The following is a 21779-nucleotide window of genomic DNA, read 5'->3' on the forward strand; positions in this document are numbered from 1 at the left end:
GGCTGTGGTTTGCCCCCATGGGCAAAGTCTCCCTACCACATATAGCTCACATAAATCAATTTCTTCAAAACTCCAAAAAAGAGCAGTCAGCCAAATCAGACAGTTTCAGGTAGGTATCAAGGTAGAAAAGGCTAGATACCAAATCCAAGAAGTCAGTAAACTCCACAAAAGCAGTTATGATAATAATAATAATAGTAACAATAATAATATCATCATCCATAGATCATGTATGTATTAATATTTATATATAGAATATAGGGGAGTCAGGATTTGGAGGGAGGCCTGGGACATGGGTGTAGATCCTGTGTTGCTGCCTATAACTCTGTGCCCTTCATAGGGTTCTTTTGTAAGAATTAAATGAAATCACATAAGCTAGTGCTTGGAGAATCCCAGAGCATTGTAAACCCACAACCAAGGGTAGCTGTCTTCATCATCAAATTTATTTTCAGTTGAGGAAGTTGCAACTCAGAAAACAATAAGCCATCTGTATGGCGAAGCTGTTTGACTCCTGAAGGATGGGTGTCAGAGGACAGGGTTCACATTTATCATGTGTTATTGCTAAACATTTCACATGTGCTATCTTGAGTAAGCGCCTCCAGTACTCCTAAGTTTATTGTGAGGATGAAGACACTCAGGTTCCAAGACCTAGATAACTTGCCCCAGGGCAGATAGCTGAGATAAATCAGAGCTGGAATTCAAACCAGGTGGCCCTGCTGGGACAGAGACCCAATGTAAACAGAAGAATCAGCCCATGTGTCCACATCCAATGAAATAAATGTGGAAAATGCAAGGTCATCCATTTGATTTTCACCATCAACCTGTCTAGGGCTCGGTTTCCTCATCTATAAAATCGGGAGATTGAAACTTGAAGTGTAGAGTTCCATGATTCCATGATTTGGGGTTTAGAAGTACAATAGTATTATTTTAGTGTTCTCCCCTGCATTTTCTTTTAAGTTTTGCTTTAAAGTCACAGTCTTCTAGTTTTGTGTCTCTGAGACGCCTAGTGGTTGATTCATGGTGGTCGAAAAATCTCAAAATTATTCAAAAATACACTAGAGATGGGGAGAGAGGTCCCAAATAACTGGGGATATAAACTAGCATAGCTGGAGCCCAAACTTTCAAAATAAAATTAATCAAGAAATACTATCCAACCTTTTCCAAAAATACACATATAAACAAATGTTGAAATCTCAGAATGCCATTTTCTCTAAGAATGTAAGCCATTCTCCTGCTCAAAATAATGTAAGTTTAAGGACTGAGATCTTCAGTGGTAAACTCTCACCTATATCTCTGTGGTTTAAACAAAGAAAAAGAAAACAGTAGTTACTTTATTTTTAATTAAGCTTAGTTCCTTTTTTCCCCTTTCTTTCCACCTTCCTTTCTCCCCTTGGATTGTACTCAGGGCCCACCAAGGAGATTTTTCCACCATGTAAGTTGGCAAACCAGTGGTTTAAATCCCAATCCTGTCAGTGGGTAATATGGTTTATAGGTGGAGGGGAAGGTGGTGAGAGGGAGATTTCAAAAAGGAGTCTTGTCACTTAGCTAATACATTATGTAATAGAAAAGATATAAAGAAATTATTCACTGGCTTGCTGGTTTAAGAATCATTCAAGTCCCTGCACAGAACTTCAAATTAACTGGTGGAATTATCTTTACCTACAGTTGTATTTTAGTTGTTTTTTTTTCTATTCAAGTCAAAAGAAAACACAACCTTCCACTCAGGAAGAAAGAATAAAACACTGTTCTTGGGTTTGTTTGGTTTTTTTTTTTTAAATCATTTCTGGCACAGTGTTCTTTGACAGCAATTTGCAGCAATAACATAGATAGCCTTTTCATGTAAACACCAAACTCAATATCCCACTACAGGGAAAGGTTCAATTCAAATTTGGTCACATTGAGAGAATGAAAACTTACTGTGGGTAAATATAGCTCTTTATAAAAACTGAATTCCCTCTAGGACTCATGTGTGCCCTACATTAACTCCTGAAATCAGCAATATTGTGGAGTCATTAATCTTCGAGGAAGAAATATAAACCAGGTGAGCAGGCCCCTAACATCAGCTAGATCGGCCCAAGCAAAGATGGCTAATTAGCTGCCCGGAGTGTCTGCAAACTGATCAACATTAACTCCGGTTCCTGCCAAACTCAGTTCCAGAACAAAGAATGGCTATTTGTGACATGTCAGGTTTTTAGCATGTTTGTGTTACCAATTTAGAACATTTTAAAAGATGAGAAGGTTCTAGAATTTTGAGGGCATACAGCCATTTATTATGTATGACACCCATATGCTTTCTTCCTGGAAAATTCAACACAGAGCATTGTCAAGGGCTCCCAATTTCTCAAATTAGGCCTCGTTGCTACCATTTCCTCCTGAGCTCCACCTGAGAACAAGAACAACCCAATGGGTGCTTGTGATACGTCAGACACTTTACAAGTATTATTTCTAGTCATTCTTATAAAGGCCTTATGAGCAGTGTGCCATCATCATGCTTATTTTACATCCGAGGAAACTGAGGCAGAGAACAGCAAATAAGTTGCCCAAGTCCTCAGTTAGTAAGTGGTATGGCTACCATCTCAGCTTAGGCAGTCAGCTGGCTGGACCTCCTCCCCTTCAATGGAAACAACTTTAACAAGCAATTACTCTAAGAAAATACTGGAACTAACTCGCAAACTTCTATAAGAGAAGATGACTCTATTTGGTCTTCATGTCATTAAAATCCGAAAACAGCCTTTCAGAATGACCTTGTAAAAAGCACAAATGTAATAAGCAGGACTTCATTAAAATTAAGAACTTTTGCTCTCCAAGACAATGCCAAGAGCATTAGAAAGACACGCCACAGACTGGGAGAAAATATTTGCAAAAGATACGTTTGATAAAGCATCATTATCTAAAAGATGCAAAAAACTCTTAGAACTCAACAATAAGAAAACAAACAACTGGGTTAAAAAATGGGCCAAAGACCTTAACAGATACCTCACCAAAGATTTACAGATGGAAATAAGCATGTGAAAAGATGCTCCGCATCATATGCCATCAGGGAAAATACAAATTAAAACAATGAGATACCACTACACACCTGTTAGAAGTTCACAGTCTGGGACACTGACAACAGTAAACGCTGGCGAGAATGTGCAGTAACCCAGAGCTCTCATTCACTGCTGGTGGGAATGCAAAATGGTCCAGCCACTTTGGATGATGGATTGGTGGTTTCTTACAAGCATGCTCTTACCATACAATCCAGCAATCATGCTCCTTGGTATTTACCCAAAGGAGCTGAAAACTTGTGTCCACTCAAAACCCTGCACACAGATGTTTGTCGCATCTTTCTTTATAATTGCCCAAACTTGGAAGCCACCAAAATGTCCTTCAGTTGGCAAATGGCTAAATAAACTGTGGTCCATCCAGACAATGGAATTTTATTCAGCACTAAAAAGAAATGAGCTGTGGAGCCATGAAAAGATGTGGAAGAAACTTAAAGGCATATTATTAAGTGAAAGAAGCCAATCTGAAAACGTTACGTACTGTATGATTCCAACTACATAATGTTCTGGGAAAGGCATTACTCTAGAAACGGCAAAAAGATCCCTGGTTGCCATGGGTTGGGTGTGGAGAGGGATAAGAAGGTAAGCACAGTGGATTTTTAGGGCAGTGAAAGTAGTTTGTGTGATATTATAATGATGGATACATGTCATTATGCATTTGTCCAAACCCATAGAATGTATGATGCCGAAACTCAGCCTCTGTGCACCAATACCAAATCAAATCTTGGAGACAGAGTTTTGGGTGAAGTAGAAAAGAATAACTTTATTGCTTTGCCAGACAAAGGGGGACACAGCAGGCTAATGCCCTCAAAACTGTGTGTCCCAACCTGGGGGGATTTGGTGAGGAGTTTTATAACAAAGGTTCAAGGATGGAGTTGCTGATAAGGATCAGGGTGTGTGCAGGGCCTGCATTCCTTTAATCTGGCCTCGGGTGGTCTTTTGATGAGCTCCTGTGGTTCTGGAGGTTATCAAACTGACCTCTCTGGAATGAAGAGTGCTTCATCAAGTAGTTAACATTTTCCATTTGTTGGGGGTTTTAGTTCTGCCAAAACTTGGAAGCAACCAAAATGTACTTCAGTTGGCAAATGGATAAATATGAGAAGAGCTCGAAGATATTGTTATGTGTAGCCCTTGAGCCGTAACTAGGACCCTGACCCAAGGCCGCACTGTTGTTTCTTGACTGCTCTTCCCTTGTCTCTGCATCCCTTCTCTTCCCTGATTAGCAACTGTTTGAACCTGCCCTTTGGAACTCAGGGAAGGTCATGAAAGCTGAAACCTATTTCCTACAAATAAGAAACAGGGGACAGAAGGCTTTTGTGCCCAGGATCCCCACAGGGTCCTGCTTGGTTTCACATACAATGCCAAGAGTGAACCCTAATATAAACTATGGGCTTTAGATGATGATGCACCAATGTAGGTTAATCAGTTGAAACAAATGTACCACTTTGGTGGGTGATGTTGATAATAGGGGAGGGTATGCATATGTCAGTCGGGGGTATATGGGAAATCTCTGTACCCTCTACTCACTTTTGCCGTGAACCTAAAACTGCTCTGAAAAATAAAGTCCTTTAAAAAAAAAAAAAAAAAGGCATCCAACACCTGTTGGTCTGGGTAACTACATAACAGCTGGACTGTTTTGACTGAATCGACCTAACACTTAAATTATTTTTTAATATATTAAATAAATACATAAACTAATTAAGAAGAAGGGAGATGTTCAACTCTGTTTGTGTCAATTGACTAGTTCTTGAACTAAATTAATGGGTTGCTTGAACTGTTTGACAAGCTCCTTCATGGGGGTGAGGGTGTGAGTCTGTGTGTTTTCATAGAATTCGCCAGTCAGTGCAGTCAAAACTGTGTGAGCTGTGGACACAGTTTACTAAGTGTTCTGAGAACTGATTAAAGACAAGAGTTCTTCTAAATCCATTGGGTTCCAAGAGGTGCCATGTAAATATGAATGTTCATTTTACTTGCTTATTTACTTCCTGTCTTTCCCTTTGCTGGAGGACTAGAAGTGTTTTTGCAATTTAAAATGCCATGTAAATTTACCAAATTACAATAATACCATGAAAAATTAAGCACTTATGGCTAAAACAAAAGTTGATCTATAGCAGTGGTTCTCAGCGTGCTGTCTCCAACTAGCAGTATGGGAATCTCCCAGGAGCTTGGTAGAAATGCAAATTCGAAGCCCATCCCAGACCTACTAAATCAGAAACTCTGAGGGTGGGACCCAGCAATCTGTGTTGTAACAAACCATTCAAGGGATTCTGATGCTCACTGAAGACTGAGAACCATTGCCCTAAAGGAAAAGAAGGGACACCGCCAGAAGCCTCAAATAAGCCTTTGAGTTCAGTAAGGACTGAACAGGAAACCCTAAGGACTTTCTCCCATGCTTTAATAAATTTATGATGTCTTAAAGTTCTTTTGTGTGATTTTAATTCCTTCTTTTAATCTTTGGCAATTCAAGCACTGAGTTTAGGTCAGACAGAACTGGGCAAATAGACAGTAGCAGGCTGATAAAGACACATCAACATAGAGCAATTTAATTAAAACTAGCAAAATACCTAGAATAGAATCCAACATGGTCAGTCTAGTTATGCTAGTCGGCTTTACTAATATTGATAAATTGATCAACAATGCAGTGAGCTGTTTACTTGGGAATTAGCTATAACAACTCAAAGCACTTAAATCCACTGAATGTAAATTATTTTTTTCCCCAAGTGAAATAATGCCAGAGCAGCCTTACAAGATTGAGAGGGTGGTCTCCACCAAATAAAATATGCCTTAAGAAGAAAGGAATGGCATGTCCCTGTCATCCCCGTCTGGTGCCAGGGCAGGCTGTCTGAGAAGTACTGAGAGGGAGAGTGACACAGAGCTTCCCCGGAGGGTACACACCGGTGACGAGCATTTCTTCTTATGCCCTAGCATGGAAGGTTCCATCGTGCGTCTGCCCCAGATCGTGGCTCTAAAGAAGAAATACAAGGCTTACCTCTACGTAGATGAAGCTCACAGTATTGGGTCCTTGGGCCCGACCGGCCGGGGTGTGATGGAGTTCTTTGCAATGGACCCCAGAGATATTGATGTATTTATGGGCACATTCACCAAAAGCTTTGGCGCCTCAGGAGGTTACATAGCTGGAAGGAAGGTAAGAGACAGATCCCTTGTGTCTGTTTAAAACCTGAATGCCCTCGCAAGGTAGTCTGCAGGGTCTTCTGATTTCCCTGAGAGCTTCAGTTCAGTTCAGCACACTTGACTGATGAGGGCAGCCTTGCCACCGTGTGTTCACAGCCACAGGAGGCCCAGAAGGTCAAGGAGCTCATCCTCTGATAGCGCAGAGTTGCATGTGATGAGTAATCACATGATCATAAAAAGACAACACCAGCTGTGCACACAGGCAAAGACAGTACAAAGGAAAGGGCAGTACCTAAGAAGTCTTAGAATGAATGCCAGTCTTGTAGACAAAGGATGGGGCGGTGGGGTTGATATTTCAGAAAGAGGGAATGATGTCTAACAAGCCACAGAAGTGATGCTGCAGAACTGTAAGTCGTTTGGGTTTTGTGGCGTGAAAAACTCAAGGTGGGTGGTAGAAACAGTGAGCAGATGTCAGATGTTAAGGACACTGACCCTGTGCTACAAGCTGTGGGTTTTCAGAGTTTTAATCAAAATAGTAGCAAGATCGGAAATGTCTTTTTTAGAGATTTTCTCTGCAAAATAATTCTCTTCCGCGATTTTGGATAAGCCGTGGGTCAAATCTTGTCATCCTCTGATACCTTATCTAGGTGACTTAAGATTCTGATCTGAAGGAATCAGACTGTTAAGTATTATCCCTGTCATTCTACTGCCAATGTCACCAAGGGGGTTGCTAAAATAAAACAAATGCTTGAAAGGATTTTAAAAGAAGAGGGAAGGGGCGGAGAGAAGGAAAATGAAATATTAAAACCTGGGTTTCAGGGCTCAAAGAGCCAGTTAATCTGCTGCTTTATATGGTGGTTTAATCCAAATCCTGATAGCTGTCTCCCCCAGGCCTACACCTGTCCCAGATACACTGTGACAGTGTAGATGGCTCCACCCAGGAGGGCAAAGAAGGCCCCAAAGCAGTGCATGCAGGTGGCTCGATGGCTTCTCTAAAATTCCTGATTCCTCACTCATTGTCCCCAGCAGGAACAGGAGTTCAGACTCCTGGTAAACCAGTTAGACAAACCAGGGAGTACTGCCGAAAACAGTCTGGTTGTGGAAAGCCCATGATTTAGAACAACAGATTTTATTACGGCCACTGACCCTGCCATGAGATGCACAAATGCTTAAAATGTCCAGAGCTTTTAGTGGTCTTTACCCTTCAAGAAGCATCACTTTCTTCCAAGCTCAAAGCATTGTTGTTCAGCGTCCTTCCACTGGCCTGTGGGAATTCGCTGGGTGATGCTAAAAACATAGGGAATGCCCAGGATCTTACAAAACTCAGCTAAATCTGGTGAGAGGTTAAACTTCCCTCTCCTCGACTGTCAAAGCAATGGGATCAGAGGGTCTCAAAGTAGGCGCGCCCCCGACCCAGGCTACTTGGCTTTGTGATTACTTTAGCAGAAGTTCTGAGCTACAAAATGTTTAACCAAGCGTAACTCTGTTTCCTGAACCAAAGGCACCTGAATAAACTGAAGCGAGTGGATCCTTGAAATGTTGTCAAATTTGGTAGCTGTCATCATGTCCCCCTTAGAGTTCCTTCAATTGATACCCGCTTTAAACAAAGGCTCCCGACGGCCCGTTCAGTATGGTTCTCTCACATACTCTCCATCCTGAAGTCAGGTGGACTATTTTAAAAGTGTATTTGCTCTTGTCTATGTAACTTCTATTGATTTGGGGTAGATACAGAGCAATTGTGAAAATTATTTAGTATTTACATTAATCAAGAGGAAGATAAAAGTATGTAGATCATTTTTTGCTCTTTAAAAAAACTCATTTTGTTCATACTTAGACCCAGAGGGCTTCATCATTTCCCCCTTTCCCCTCTCCCCCTCCCCGCCCTCCCCTTCACCTTCCCCTTTCGCTCCTCCTCCCCTTCCCCCTACTCCCTCCACACATACTCTGCAGTCTCTGAATTTACCACTAGGTGGCAGCAAGAATTAGAGAGTGTTTGGCTGACCCATGCAGAGACCTACTGTCCTGAAACAGCAAGATGCAAAACCTAGAAAACACAGGGTAGTTTTCAAGATGTGGAGGGTGAGCAGGAGATAGGATGTCACTTGAGAAAGTGTCTGCCTGTGCCGTTCCCTGATGATTTAAAAATCAGATAAACACCTGTCTGGAATCCGTTTGGTGAGACTGTGATAAACCCAGATAAACTGTGGTTTCCTTCTAGCCTAATAAGCCCATGAGTTAATGGAACTTATGCATCTGCTCCTCTGTGCATTTAATTTGTTAAATTAAGTTAATTTTATATTATGTATAGTTTCCATTTAAATCATAGTTTTTATCCCCCTGGACTTTGAAGAATTTTCACTTTCAGTTTGTTTTAAACTATGCTTTTTAATTGATAGGACATAGGATTGGGCAAATGTTACAGATTTGTTTGAAAAAAAAATCTTTCTAGTATCTGTTTAAATAATTTGAGTTCAGTTTTCAGAGTTTCATCATACATATTTTTTCTGGATATTTTAAAGTATATATCTCAATTTGGGGGAGTACTGCAAAAATATCCAGCATTCTAGATACTAAATACTACAAAAGCAACAAAATTAACCATAAAAAACATTAAAGTGCACACACTAGGACTTTACATTTTTCTGAAATCTTAATAATTTCAAGTTCACTCTGCTCATGGGCTTCCTAGTAAACCTTGAGATTTGAAAATAATTACTTGAGTCCAAAAATCTAGAAAACTATAAAACTGTCTAGCTCTTAACTCTCTTTTTAAATGTGAAGGTCAGTGTTAGTGGTACAGGGACTATATTCCTAATAATAGTTTCTAGCAGGCTCTAGAAATCTTTATGGAGCAGGTCAAGGCAGATGTGTCACGTGAGAAAAAATATTTGTAAACACACAAAAGAAAAATTGGTTTGGTGCTAAGATACAACTACAGAGAGTAGAGATTTTTGTCCTTACTTCAGCCTTCCTGTAACAAAATGTCCTACAAATCCATCTCTGCTCTTGGAGTTTACTGCCTTGGCCTGACCTACTCTCCCAACCTCAGGGAAACTGCTAAAACAGTCTCTCAAGAGCCAGCAAGGTTTTACTGTTTTGCCCACTGTGAGTTCGGAGCTGCTGTAGCTGATCCATGAACAACCCACAGTGAATCTTTCTCTCCTTTCAAGACCTTCAGGTGAAATGTCAGGTACTTACTTCTCTCCACCTATCAGAGCTCCATGCCATGAATGGCTTCTTGGAAGAAAGCCTGAGCTGATGGGGCTAGTTTCCTTACTTTTATTTTTTAATTTGCATTAATTCAGTTGCTGAGGAGATGGGGTCAACACTGCAGACCCCAGCTTCTAGGATCCAGGTTTTTCTCAGGCAAGGATCCTGAGTCCTCTTGCACGCCTGGGGTTGAGCACTGGCTTTCAAAGCCTCCACTGGCTGACCAGAGATTTGCAAATGAATGAAGCAAAGGTGACCCTCCTGACTGATAGGTTGCAGGGCTGAGATTCTGGAGGAGGGCACTGGGCAGCCAAGTTTGGCGTGAGTGTTAGCCCAGAAGTCTGGGCGCCAGACAAAGGCAGAAGCCAGCTGTGCCCTGCGTGCTCAGTCCTGTCTGTATTTAACAGCCCTTTGAAGTAAATGGGGGTCATGGAATGAACGCCAAGATGTTTACCCTAAGAGCCTCCTGTCTAACTTTCTCAGAAAAGCCACCCTTGTCCTTGAACTCCAGGCTCAGGGTTCTGCATTTACTAATGGCCTTGGAAACCTTGGTCTGAAGAGACCTCTAACCCAGCCTGAAGGAAAACACAACACGGACTCTCCTTAAGACCAAAGCTAACTCTTAATTCATGGCTCATGGCATCCAGTGGGCACATGATAGGAGGAAATCGGAAAACCAGGAACCAAGGCTTCCTTGATGTTCTGCTGAGGGGACTCCAAGAGTCCCACTTTCTGAACCACACAGGTAAATTACCTCCCATCCACACACTCAGATTCTGAGAGAAAGTGGACTCAGTCTGAAAGAAATAAGATTATGCGCAAGACAGTCTTACTGTTAAAAGGAAGTGATACTGTGCCAATGAGGCATCTATTCAAACTAAGGATGCATGTGACCTTGGCTTTGTGAAATTTCTCAATTTGATAGGAAAATTGGGGATTGGGGACATAAAGACCCCTTTAGGGATCAAAGGCAGCTTTGTTTTGTGTCTTTGATCTTTGTCAGCAATGCCCCAAGGCTACGAGAATATTGTTATACCTGTTCATAAGAATGCAGCTTAATACCTCCCTCTATACTTCAGGGACCCTCACCATCCTTCCTTAGCCCCTAAACCCTTCTGCTTCCCATTAGACCATCAGTATTTACCAGAACCCCACTAAGTACCCACCACTATGGATTATAAGAGAGTGTATAATAAAGTATATAACTCAGTTCCCTACTCTCAAGGAGGTTACAGTTTCTTTGGAGAAATAAATGTAATAGACAGGAAACATTTTGAGACTGATACAATTCAATCTGTGGTTTAGAACTATGAACACTTGAGTATATTAGGAATTCTCCTCTTCCCCTCCTCCTCCAGGGGTGCAATCTCTGTGGATTAGGGAAAGCACCACAGGGATAAGTAGCAGTGAAGGTGGTCTTCTCTGTGCTCCCTGGGCCATTCCCCACCCCATGCCAAGCCAACTCCTCTGGTCTGAAGAAGTAATACAGTGCAGAGCTAAGGGGGGTGCGGGGGGGCGGTAATCTCGGGACAGACTCTTTGGGTCCAAATCCTTGTTATCCAGCCACTTTTTGCACTTTTTAGTTGGATAATTTTCTGACCTGTTCCATGACTCAGTGATGCCACCTGTAAGATGGAGATTAAAATAATACCTATCTCATAGCATTATTGTGAAGCTGAGTTAATACATGTAAATATACATGTAAAATACACGTAAAATTCTTAAAATGGAGCTTCAAGCAGCCGGTGAATATCAGCTCTGGGTCTATCAATGAACTGTCAGCTCTACCATCTTTGCAGTCATGCAATCTGCCATCAGGTCTGGGTTCTCCTTTCTTTAGAATGCCTCTCTTTTCCTTTTCGCTCCTACTGTTAACCACCCAATAAGGATGGAGGAAGTGCTGGGCTGAAAATCTTTGGTTTGATGCCCGGGTCTACCAACATGCAGTTATGTAACCTTACAGCATTACAAGGGAGCTGGAACAAAGACACTGTAAGAAGTTTTTATATTTTGATCCCCTCCTCCCAACCCATGCTCCCAGTGTTAAGAATCTCTGAGATGGCAGTCCATTAACAATAATTGCCAACAGCATCAGGTATTCAATATGTACCAGATGCTTTTTAAGCACTGTGTATGTATTAACTCATTGAATCCTCACAAGGACCCTGAGTTAAGTATTACCATTATCTCATTTTTCAGAGAAGAAGACTAAGGCACAGAGAGGCTTAGTAACTTGCCCATGGTCACATATCAGTAAGTGGCAGAGCCAGGATTTGAACCCAAGTGATCTAGTCTCAACAGCCTGTCTTGTAACTCTGCGGTCAGAACTCCCCTCGAGGGAACAACCCCTCATCACCTTTTCTTGGAGGCACTAGCTTCTCCCTCTGCCCCCATTTGACTCCTCCATCCTGTGCTGATTAAGATGCCATCTTTATTACTAATTTCAGCACGTGTCCATGCCTCTCCCCTCCTCTATCCAAATCTACCCATCCTTCCAGGTCAGATCATCTCCTCAAAACAGCTCTTTCCTGACCACATGAGCCCCATCATCCCATTTCCTACATCCCACCCGCTCCCTCTTCACTGGCTTCCCCAGCATCCTGCTGGAAGGCACCAGCTCTCAGCAGAGAAAGAAAACACCTGCTGCTGCTCAAGGAGGATTGTGAAGAGCAGCTTGGCTGCGGCTACTCTGGAAAATGACCGCCTCTCTCTCCCTGACCCTCCCACCACATCCTCCATCCTCAAAGTGAACCTCCTGGATACCATGTGGCCAGTGCCTTCAGTCAGGCCAACGTCACACACATCCTCCTCAGATACAGTGAAAACGCTGTTTTTATGAGATTCACTAAACAAAATAAAGGACAGAAACTTAATTTTGATTTTAATGTAAGTGGAGAATGGCTGCCAGGGACTAGGCTTTCTATCCTCCTCCTCTTCTTGGCCTCCTGCATTCAGAACATAGCCCAGAGCACATCCTTGTACAAACTTGCTGAATGGAAAGATGGAAGGAGGGAAGAGGTGGGGGATAGGGAGAGAAGGAGGGGAAGGGAAGGAAGGAAGGGAGGGAGGAAGAAGGGCAGGAGGGAGGAAAGAAGAAAGGAAGGAAGGGAGGGAGGGAAGAAAGGAGAGAGAAAGGAAGGAAAGAAATACTTAGAAATGGAAAGAAAAAGGATTTGAATGGAGAATTTAAAATTAAAATAATTAAAGAGAGGGAACTAAAGATGCAGACCTACTAGAGAATGGACTTGAGGACACGGGGAGGGGGAAGGGTAAGCTGGGACAAAGTGAGAGAGTGGCATGTACATATATACACTACCAAATGTAAAATAGATAGCTAGTGGGAAGCAGCCGCATAGAACAGGGAGATCAGCTCGGTGATTTGTGACCACCTAGAGGGGTGGGATAGGGAGGGTGGGAGGGAGGGAGACACAAGGGGGAAGAGATATGGGGATATATGTATACGTATAACTGATTCACTTTATTATAAAGCAGAAACTAACACACCATTGTAAAGCAATTATACTCCAACAAAGATGTTAAAAAAAAAAAAAAAAAAAGAGAGAGGGAACCAGAGTAGAAGCGATGGGGAAGGAAAAGAAGAAACAAACCAACAAAAATGAATGAAGAGTGTGAAATGAAGGAGAAAGGAAGTCGGGGAAGCAAGCCTGTGGGCCAGGTAGAGGCATCATGTCACCAACCACCTGTAAGGCAGGCCACTCACTTTACTATGAACGTTTAGGAAAGTTCATAGTAACTTTAGGTACTCTCTACTTACTTACCTATTAACTTTAGTTAGTAGTTCATAGGAAGAAAAACTATATACGTTTTAAATGCTTGGGTAACGACCCATGGTTGGGAGCAAACACAACACCCATAACCCAAGGGAGAAAAGTGACGGGCGGGCACAGTCCCAGGTGCAGAGGTGGGAGTGGATGTGGCAGGTGAAGGGGAGTTAGGACGAGATGGACCTGCTCAAAGCAGAGCTCTCCCCAGTTCATCTTCCAGGGAATGGTCAGAGTAGATCCTAAGTGGGATCCTAAGCTGTCTCATTATCCTGGAAGAGAAGGTGGCTGATGCTTTGCAGACCCCACTGCTAATGCAGAGCCCCTATGGGCCCACTAGCTTTTCTGCAGGACAACCCCGAGGGTCCTGGGCTATGAGTCAGGACAGGTGGGCCAATGGATGGTCTGCCTGGCCAGGGCTGAGTGCCTCCATGTACCAGCTCTGAGTCCCCCACCATCGCTGTAGAATGAGGTGATTGGAGCTTCTTCAGGCTCTCAGCATGCTTACCTGGAACCTCAGGTTTGGCCTCAAGGGTCAGACATGCAGGTAGAGAATCATTCCTACCACTGTACGGACCAGCATCCTGCATGGGTCAGCGCTTCAAATAGGGTTACACACAAATCCCAATAGTTGTCTCCTGCTCAAGGCACAACTAGAGTTTATCTGGTCCTCACCTCCACACTGGTTTAATATCTCTCCTCTCCCTTCTGCTGCTCCCTTCTCCTGAAAGTTTTCTTTTTATCTTTGTCTGTCTTCTTTCTTCAAGACTTAATGCTACTTCCTCACTAGAGCCTCCCTTATCTACTCCCGCTGGTAATATCCCCTCTCCTTCCTCGGCCATCTGGTAGCCCTGCTGCATAAACTGGTCTGCATGTCTTGTTATTTTTCCTGCCATTACTCCTCCACGAGCACAAGCTAATGTAATATGCTCAAGGGCAAAAAACACATCCCGGATTTTTCTTTGGACTCTCCTGAATACTAAACCAGTGCTCGTATGGGCTAGGTACCCAAATAAATGTCTAGGAAACCACTTTTCCTTTACACATCTGGTTTTGCCTTATAGAACTCAACTCCAAATTTGCAGCATCCCATTTTTATATACCTCCTAGGTTGTTTAGGGAGAGACTAAGAAGAAGGGATAGAAAAAATAAAGAGTTTGGTGATGCCCATTGAAAATCAGACCACATTCGAGAATCAAATGTCTTGTGCTATGATGGGTGGAGATGGGGCCACCAACACTGAGATTTATTTGCCTTCTTTTTGGATTTCTCTCCTCTATTAAAGGACCTTGTGGATTATTTACGGGCTCACTCACATAGCGCTGCTTATGCCACCTCCATGAGCCCCCCGATAGCAGAGCAAATCATCAGAGCAATGAAACTCATCATGGGACTAGATGGGACCACGCAAGGTAAGAGGGTCTGCAGCAAGCAAATCTCCCGTGAATTCCTTTCCTAGACCTCTCCCTGTCTCCCTTCTGCCCCATCAACTCCCCCCTTTTCAAATATACATTTCTGTCTTTTTTTTTTTTTTCTTTTTTTGGCCACATTGCGTGCCATGTGGGATCTTAGTTCCCAGACCAGGGATTGAACCCATGCCCCCTGCAGTGGAAGTGCAGAGTCTTAACCACTGGATCGCCAGGGAAGTCCCTGTGCACATTTGTCTTAACCAATTTGTAAATCAAGCCATATGCACATCAATAGTACATAATACATAATAGTACAGAGTACATAAATGTACTAGAACTGCCGTCAGCACACAAAAAAGCAGAGGATGCTCTTTTAAAGCAATGAAAACTTTCGAATTCACCTCTTAATGTGATCAGCAAATGTGGACAATTTTGTTTATGAAGCCACACTTGGTGTGTGTTTGCCTGTGCTTCCTTGGAACTGTCACTTGTGTTTCCCTGGGAACAAACTAGTCAATTTAATATTCATTTTTTTCATCCACCCACCCATCTATCTCATCATTCATTCATTCATTCATTCATTACCAGCCAGGAGCTGGGGAGAAGAAATTCACCACTGCCCATTTAAGAATATATGGACAAAACACTCACAACGATAACTTACCACCCATTTCTTTGATGTTGGATCACCACAGCCAAGGTGTGCTACTTTGTTCAACTCAAATGAGCTTAACCTTTTTTTTGAAAAATGGTTTCATCAAAGGCTCTTGGAACTCTCCATCTTTCATATACAGTTTATAGAGCTTCTACTATTTATCACAATGGGGGACAGTGATGACTAGGGCAGTTCTTGCTGTCAGGCAATCTAGTGAGTGTGTTTGTAGAAGCAGCAAATTACCCTGGCCTCAGACCTGCTCACTGGACTATACAATCCGTGTGCCCTGACCCACCTCTCAGCTGATGTGAAACCCTATACTGTCTAGTGCAATGTTCCAAGCCTACTATTTCAGTAGAAATATGGAGAGATCCATCATTTTTCAATTTTATTAAAACAGCAGAATACTTCATTCACATACACATTTTACCCAGAAGCCTACCATATATACAACAGATTAAAACAAGGCTGGTTCGGATGACGTAGTGTCTCTACCTACCTCCAAACCAATGGTCCCTGAAGCCCTTCCACTGAGCCCCCGTGCTCCTCAGGTCACTGGGTTGAAAAGGATAGACTTTTCTTTTTCACTAAAGCAAGAAAATGGCATGGAGGGTGACTTTGTTCCTCTATGTAAAATGCAATGATTGACTGACCTCTCAGGTCATTTCCAGCCACGTCTTTTGGGATTTATGATTCTGTGTCTTATTGAATAGTCCGTGTGAAAAAGAAATTCGTCGCAAAGCACCGAGCTGATCTCCCCGTGCTATGCTGCTGCTTCCCACTAGCTAACTATTTTACATTTGGTAGTGTATATATGTCGATGCTACTCTCACTTCGCCTCAACTTTCCCCTCCCCTTCCCCGTGTCCTTAAGTCCATTCTCTATGTCTACATCTTTAGTCCTGCCCTGCCACTAGGTTCATCAGTACCATTTTTTTTTTTTTTTTAGATTCTATATATGTGCGTTAGCATGTGGTATTTGTTTTTCTCTTTTGCTTTGCGAGGACCTAGAGGGGTGAGATAGGGAGGGTGGGAGGGAGGCTCAAGAGGGAGGGGATATGGGGATATATGTATGCATATGGCTGATTCACTTTTGTACAACAGAAGCTAACACAGTATTGTGAAGCAATTATACTCCAATAAAGATCTATTAAAAAAAAAAAAAAGGAAATGCGAATCCAGTCCATCCATGGTGCAATGCTTAAGGCATAAACTGAAAGCAGCTGCCTGGACTTGACTCCTGGGATACTACTTAACTTGCTGTGTGGTCTTAGGCAAGTGATTTCACTGATCTGCTCAACCCTGAGCAAGTTACTTGTCTGTGCTTCAGTTCTTCCAGCTGTAAAATAAGGAAAGGGATATTGATGAACTAAGGGTTTTGTGAGAATTAGGTAAAATAAGACATATAAAATGCTTCATTATGACTGAAAACAATTCCATCAATAGTAAGCCTTGTATAATTGCTTACTACATTACTTGGTATTATTCCTGAGGTGTTCAAGAAGTATTTGGACTATGTCTTGGAGAAGCTGTAGGAAGGATTCTTGTGATGCAAGTGAGGTAAGACTAGATTTCCTTCAAGGTCCTGGATTAGTCAGGATAAGCTAAATTATGCCAGTGTAACAAATAAACCTTGAGAATCTCAGTGACTTAACTGAATCGAGGTTTATTTCTTGCTCACAGATCTAATACCAGATCTAATACAAATCGGACATCTCCCTGCCCACTTCCTCTCTGTAGGAAGTGACTCAGGCTTCTGCGAACTTGAGGCTTGGCCATCTCAGCACCTGGCCTCCACAGTCACCATGGTAGAGAGAAAGAACATCAGCCTGGAAGTGACATATCACCTTGCTTACCATCCATTGGCCAAAACTAGTCACATGGCCCACCTGAATTTGGGGAAATGGTGGTGGTAAATTAAGAGATATGGATATAGATATGAATAAGCAGATATCTTTCAACCTTCTAAAGCCAAAACTCAAAATAGACCTGTCTCCATTCCCACATGAGCTGTCCAGTTGTGTGAAAAAACTGGTCCGGAACCACTGGAACTCTCGCAAAGTCATCTTAATGATCTTCTTGACTATGTGCATTTCTTAATGGAAAACAATTATTTGAGACTAAAGCTAAAATGCCAGTTAAATGAATTGTCCTATGATGACCAGAATTATCCATTGGTCATATTTTCAAGATGAATAACTAGAAAAAAGTTACCCTGAAAATTAGCCTATGTCTTAATAAAGATCACTAATTTCTTAAGCCCTGTAGTGTATATATTATCAGCATCCGTTGATTAACATGTCCCCAACTTGACAATCTTTTCCTTCCCGCCTCTGGATGGCTTTACCACTTCATCACAGACAGAACTCACTCTGTTTATCTGACCAAAAAGATCTGCAGAAAAGTTACATTTAAAGACATGATCATAAGAACTTTGATAGCTATCTATTATCAGTTTTTCTTCCTCTGAGGGGAGAGATATTTCCCTTGGTTCTCTCTCCTGCCTTATAATTAAAGAATTGCCTGGTCATTATTTTTAACCTCCCAGTTAAAGGGTCTCACTTCACTCTTCTTGCCATCTTAAGAGAAAAAAGAAAGAAATGAGAGAAGGATACGTGTCCAGTCTGTGTTCTCAGAGTCAAGTTAAGAGGAATCAGGGAGAAAGATTGGACAGTTTCTTTTCAAAGGAACAAACAAAAGAAAGTGATAAAAAAGAAAACTGACAGAATCATCAGCCAAGTTTCAGATAGTTCAGCCTGACATGGCTTTTGAAGAATTCAAAAGCACACAATGAATCATCACACTGGCCTCATTGACAACAATGCCTGCTTTAAATAAGATAAACAAGTCTGGTTGGGAACGTTGCAGTAACTCACCCCTTTCTGCAGAGATAGACCAACTCTCAGGGTAAAGTTGCCCAAAGCTAAAAGGGCTGCACTTCGTGGAGCTGCCTTATGGGATCTGAGAAAACACCCCGCTCCGAGCCTTGATCTTCGGCTGCTCCCCTGCCGCTGTGATTGGAGCCTTTCAAGGCTTTGTTTTGGGTTGAGTTTGGGGAGCGGTTGGCCAGATCTGTTGCATGATGAATGTCTTCACTTTAATCTGCAAGGCAAAGCCATACGCTTCAAAGAAAGGCAGACTACAGGAATAAGGTCAGCGTTCTTTGAAGCCAAGGTTCAAAGATGAAATAGCAGTCCCAGTGAAATGACAATGTTTATGCACAAACAGCCACCTTGACTCTGCAGCCAGGCTGCTCGTGGAGTTAATGCACCACAATCTGAGGGGCTGCAAGCTACCCAGGCCTTCCACAGGCACCGAGGCCCTTCTCATCTCCTGGCCTGTCACTTCGTGCAGCACAATGAATGCAAAGTGGAGATTTGGCTTCTCCATCCTAATGGATGTTGGGTGGTCCCCCAGCCAAACCAGTGCTGTAAGCCCTTCAAGGGCAAGAGCTGTGTCATAAATTCATTTGGTGTCCCTCTGAGTGCCAAGCCAAGTGCTCAGCTTAATAAATATGTCATGACTCAATTTCCATCTTGCAGACCCACTCGATTTCAGGTCAGCATTTATGCTAAACAAGGAGCCTTGAAAGGCACCAAGATGGAGGGAATGTTTATCTCATAGGACTGGGAGCTGGGAGTCAGTCCCACACCAGTTGTGGCAGCTGAAGGGATGACTCAGTGATGGGGTTACCTCAGTGATGAACACCACTTTTGAAGAGGTCCAGAAAGATGGCAGCTCTGTCATTTTCTTCATCAAGACATGGTCCAGGCAGGAGGGTGAGGCCCAAGAGACACCAGCCACTCCCCTAAAGAAAGCATCGTCAACAATTGTCTTATTATTTATTTAAATCTTTGATGCATATTTTTCAATTAATCAGTCAACATTCTTTTTGAACCCCCAGTTTGGGCTCTCTGTCCCCTAACTCTGGGTAACCTTTCACTTCTCAGAGAAAATAGAAGTTGTATTGCGTGGAGGGTTTAGGGTGCGTGCTTTGCAGCCAGACTTCATGGGGCCCGGTCCTCTACCTCCCACTTGCTCCATGAATGGCAAGTTGCTTACCCTCTGTTAGCTTCAGTTCCTTCATTGTAAACTGGGGTTGTAGGGAGGATTAAGTGATGTAATGTAGATAATGAACTTAGCATGATGCTTGATGCATAGTAAGCACCCAATAAAGGTGAAAATTACTGTTATTTTTAACTCATCTGCTTTCTCCCTTTCCTTCTCTAATTTTTCCAATAGTTTTTATGCACCCTGGAATCTTCCTGTCTCTCAGGCCTCACCTACTCCATCAGCAAATCCTGCAGCACTTCCTTTGACATATCCCAGGAATCAGGTCCCTTCTCACCCTCTCCACCACCACCTCCATCACCTCTCACCTGGATCACTGGAATGATCTCCACTCCCCACTCTTGCCATTTTATGACTTGTTCTCCACACAGAAGCCAAAATTATCTTTTAAAAAAATGTAACCCAGACCATATCACCCCTTCACTCAGAACTTTTCATTGTTTTCCATTTTTCTCAGTGTAAAGTCCAGACTTTGGCCTTCTGGGCTTCTCCTGATGTGGTCTTCCATATTTCCCACCACTCTTTCCCTTGCTTGGTCCACTCCAAGTAGCTGGCATACTTGTTTTCCTAGAATGCAGAGAACAGCTCCCACAAAGGGTCTTTGCACTTGCTGGCCTTTCTAGAACATCATGTCCAGCCAACACATGCATAGCCCACTCCCTCACTTTCCTCACATCTTTGCTCAAAATCAGCCTTATGAGAGGAGGAGCTGTATCCTTAATTGCACACCCCTTCTTGTCCCTCTAATTCTCCTCACCTTGTTTCAGTCTTTTTTTTTTTTTTTAATTTATTTATTTATTTATTTATGGCTGTGTTGGGTCTTCGTTTCTGTGCGAGGGCTTTCTATAGTTGCGGCAAGTGGGGGCCACTCCTCATCGCGGCGCGCGGGCCTCTCACTATCGCGGCCTCTCCTGCTGTGGAGCACAGGCCCCAGACACGCAGGCTCAGCAGTTGTGGCTCACGGGCCCAGTCGCTCCGCGGCATGTGGGATCCTCCCAGACCAGGGCTCGAACCCGCGTCCCCTGCATTGGCAGGCAGACTCTCAACCACTGCGCCACCGGGGAAGCCCTTGCTTCAGTCTTAGTAGCATTTATGAGCACCTGACAAATTATACACGTATCTGCTTATTTTCTGGTTTCCCACTAGGATGTAAACTCCAGGAGAACAAGCATTTTGTCTGTCTTGTTCCTGACACCGAGAACAGTGCCTGGCAATGACAAGTTCTCAACAAATATTTGTTGAATCCTTCTCTCTTTCCCTCTTAGCTCAGCAAATAAACCACCCTTATCTCTTCCACATCTCTGTGCTTGATTCTCTCCCTTCCTACCTTCTAAAGGCACCAGCCCCCTTTCTCAACCAGGAATCTGTTCATCTCCTTCATTGTAAAAAGCCTCCCCTCACCCCTTCTGTTTCAATAGCTGTCAAGTCGCACACCTTCCATTGCTGCAAGTCTTCTCAGAAGAATGGCCGTCTGCCTGTTCCCCCTACTCCTCCCCCTCCGCCATCAGCCCTCATCCTCTGCCCATTTCCATGGACTCTGTTCCCTCAGAGGTCGCCGCTGCCCACCGACCCTGTTTTAGTCCTTTTCCAGCTGAACTTGACTGACCTTTCCACCTCATCCTCTCTCCTTGAGAACAGTCTTCCCTTAGTTGTGGAAGATGCTGTTCTTTTCTGGTTCTCTTGTATTTATCTGTCTGTTCTTCCTCCCCTTCTCTGCTAGTTCTTCTTCCCCATTTGCATTTGCCAGAATTCCATCCTCTGCTCTCTTTACATTCCCCTCTGCACATGTATGCCCCCTTTTTTCTTTTCTGTGGTGTAGAAACGTGCTTCTCAAACTTGAGCCTGTACCAGTGTCTCCTGAAAAGGTGACGAAAACTTCTCCACTTCAGAACAGACAATAGATCACTCCATTGGCTAAGGCAGTCCTTATCTGACCAAAATGGCTCTAGGAAAAAGAATCTCTGTGATTTCATCAACGTTTCCTACTGTTACTTCAGTGCTAGGCTGATGGGATAATCACCAACGTTGTGAATCACAAAACCGTTTTTTGCTATCATATGCATGGAAATATTTGATTTGTTTATCATTGAGTAGTCAGTAGTGTTTCCCTAGAGAGGAAAAGAGTAGTGGAAATTACTTACAAGTGAAAGTAAATACAGAGTTCCAATTCCTAACATGTAATATCCAACTTCAGTGGAATACACCTTCATCATTGCTAATAAAATCTCTTATGCTTAAACAATAAAGTTAAGAAAAATAGAATTTTCTATTTTTCTTCAAAGTCACACTTGTCCCTCTTTGCCTGTAAACAGAAGGAGTTTCTGGGTGGCAGGGTGGGGGACGTGTCTGGATATTGTATAGGTAGAGAAAAACTAAAGGTAAAATCAAGATGGAATAATGAATTGTGTTCTTCCTGGAAATAAAGGAATTAGCTATACAGGATACTCAAAAAATATAGGAATTTGACAGGATGGAATGCA

The 21779-nt window shown here is 42.8% G+C and overlaps 1 protein-coding gene across 1 annotated transcript in view; it reads left to right on the forward strand.

Moving 5' to 3' along the window:
- SPTLC3 (serine palmitoyltransferase long chain base subunit 3) overlaps positions 1 to 21779 on the forward strand; it is a 127668-nt gene that overhangs the window by 80510 nt on the left and 25379 nt on the right. Inside the window, exons 9-10 of the mRNA XM_059896098.1 lie at positions 5967 to 6186; positions 14451 to 14577. Coding sequence (XP_059752081.1) covers positions 5967 to 6186; positions 14451 to 14577 — 347 coding nt within the window. The remainder of the gene's footprint in view (positions 1 to 5966; positions 6187 to 14450; positions 14578 to 21779) is intronic.

This window comes from Balaenoptera ricei, chromosome 15 (assembly GCF_028023285.1).
Source record: "Balaenoptera ricei isolate mBalRic1 chromosome 15, mBalRic1.hap2, whole genome shotgun sequence".
NCBI lineage: Eukaryota > Metazoa > Chordata > Mammalia > Artiodactyla > Balaenopteridae > Balaenoptera > Balaenoptera ricei.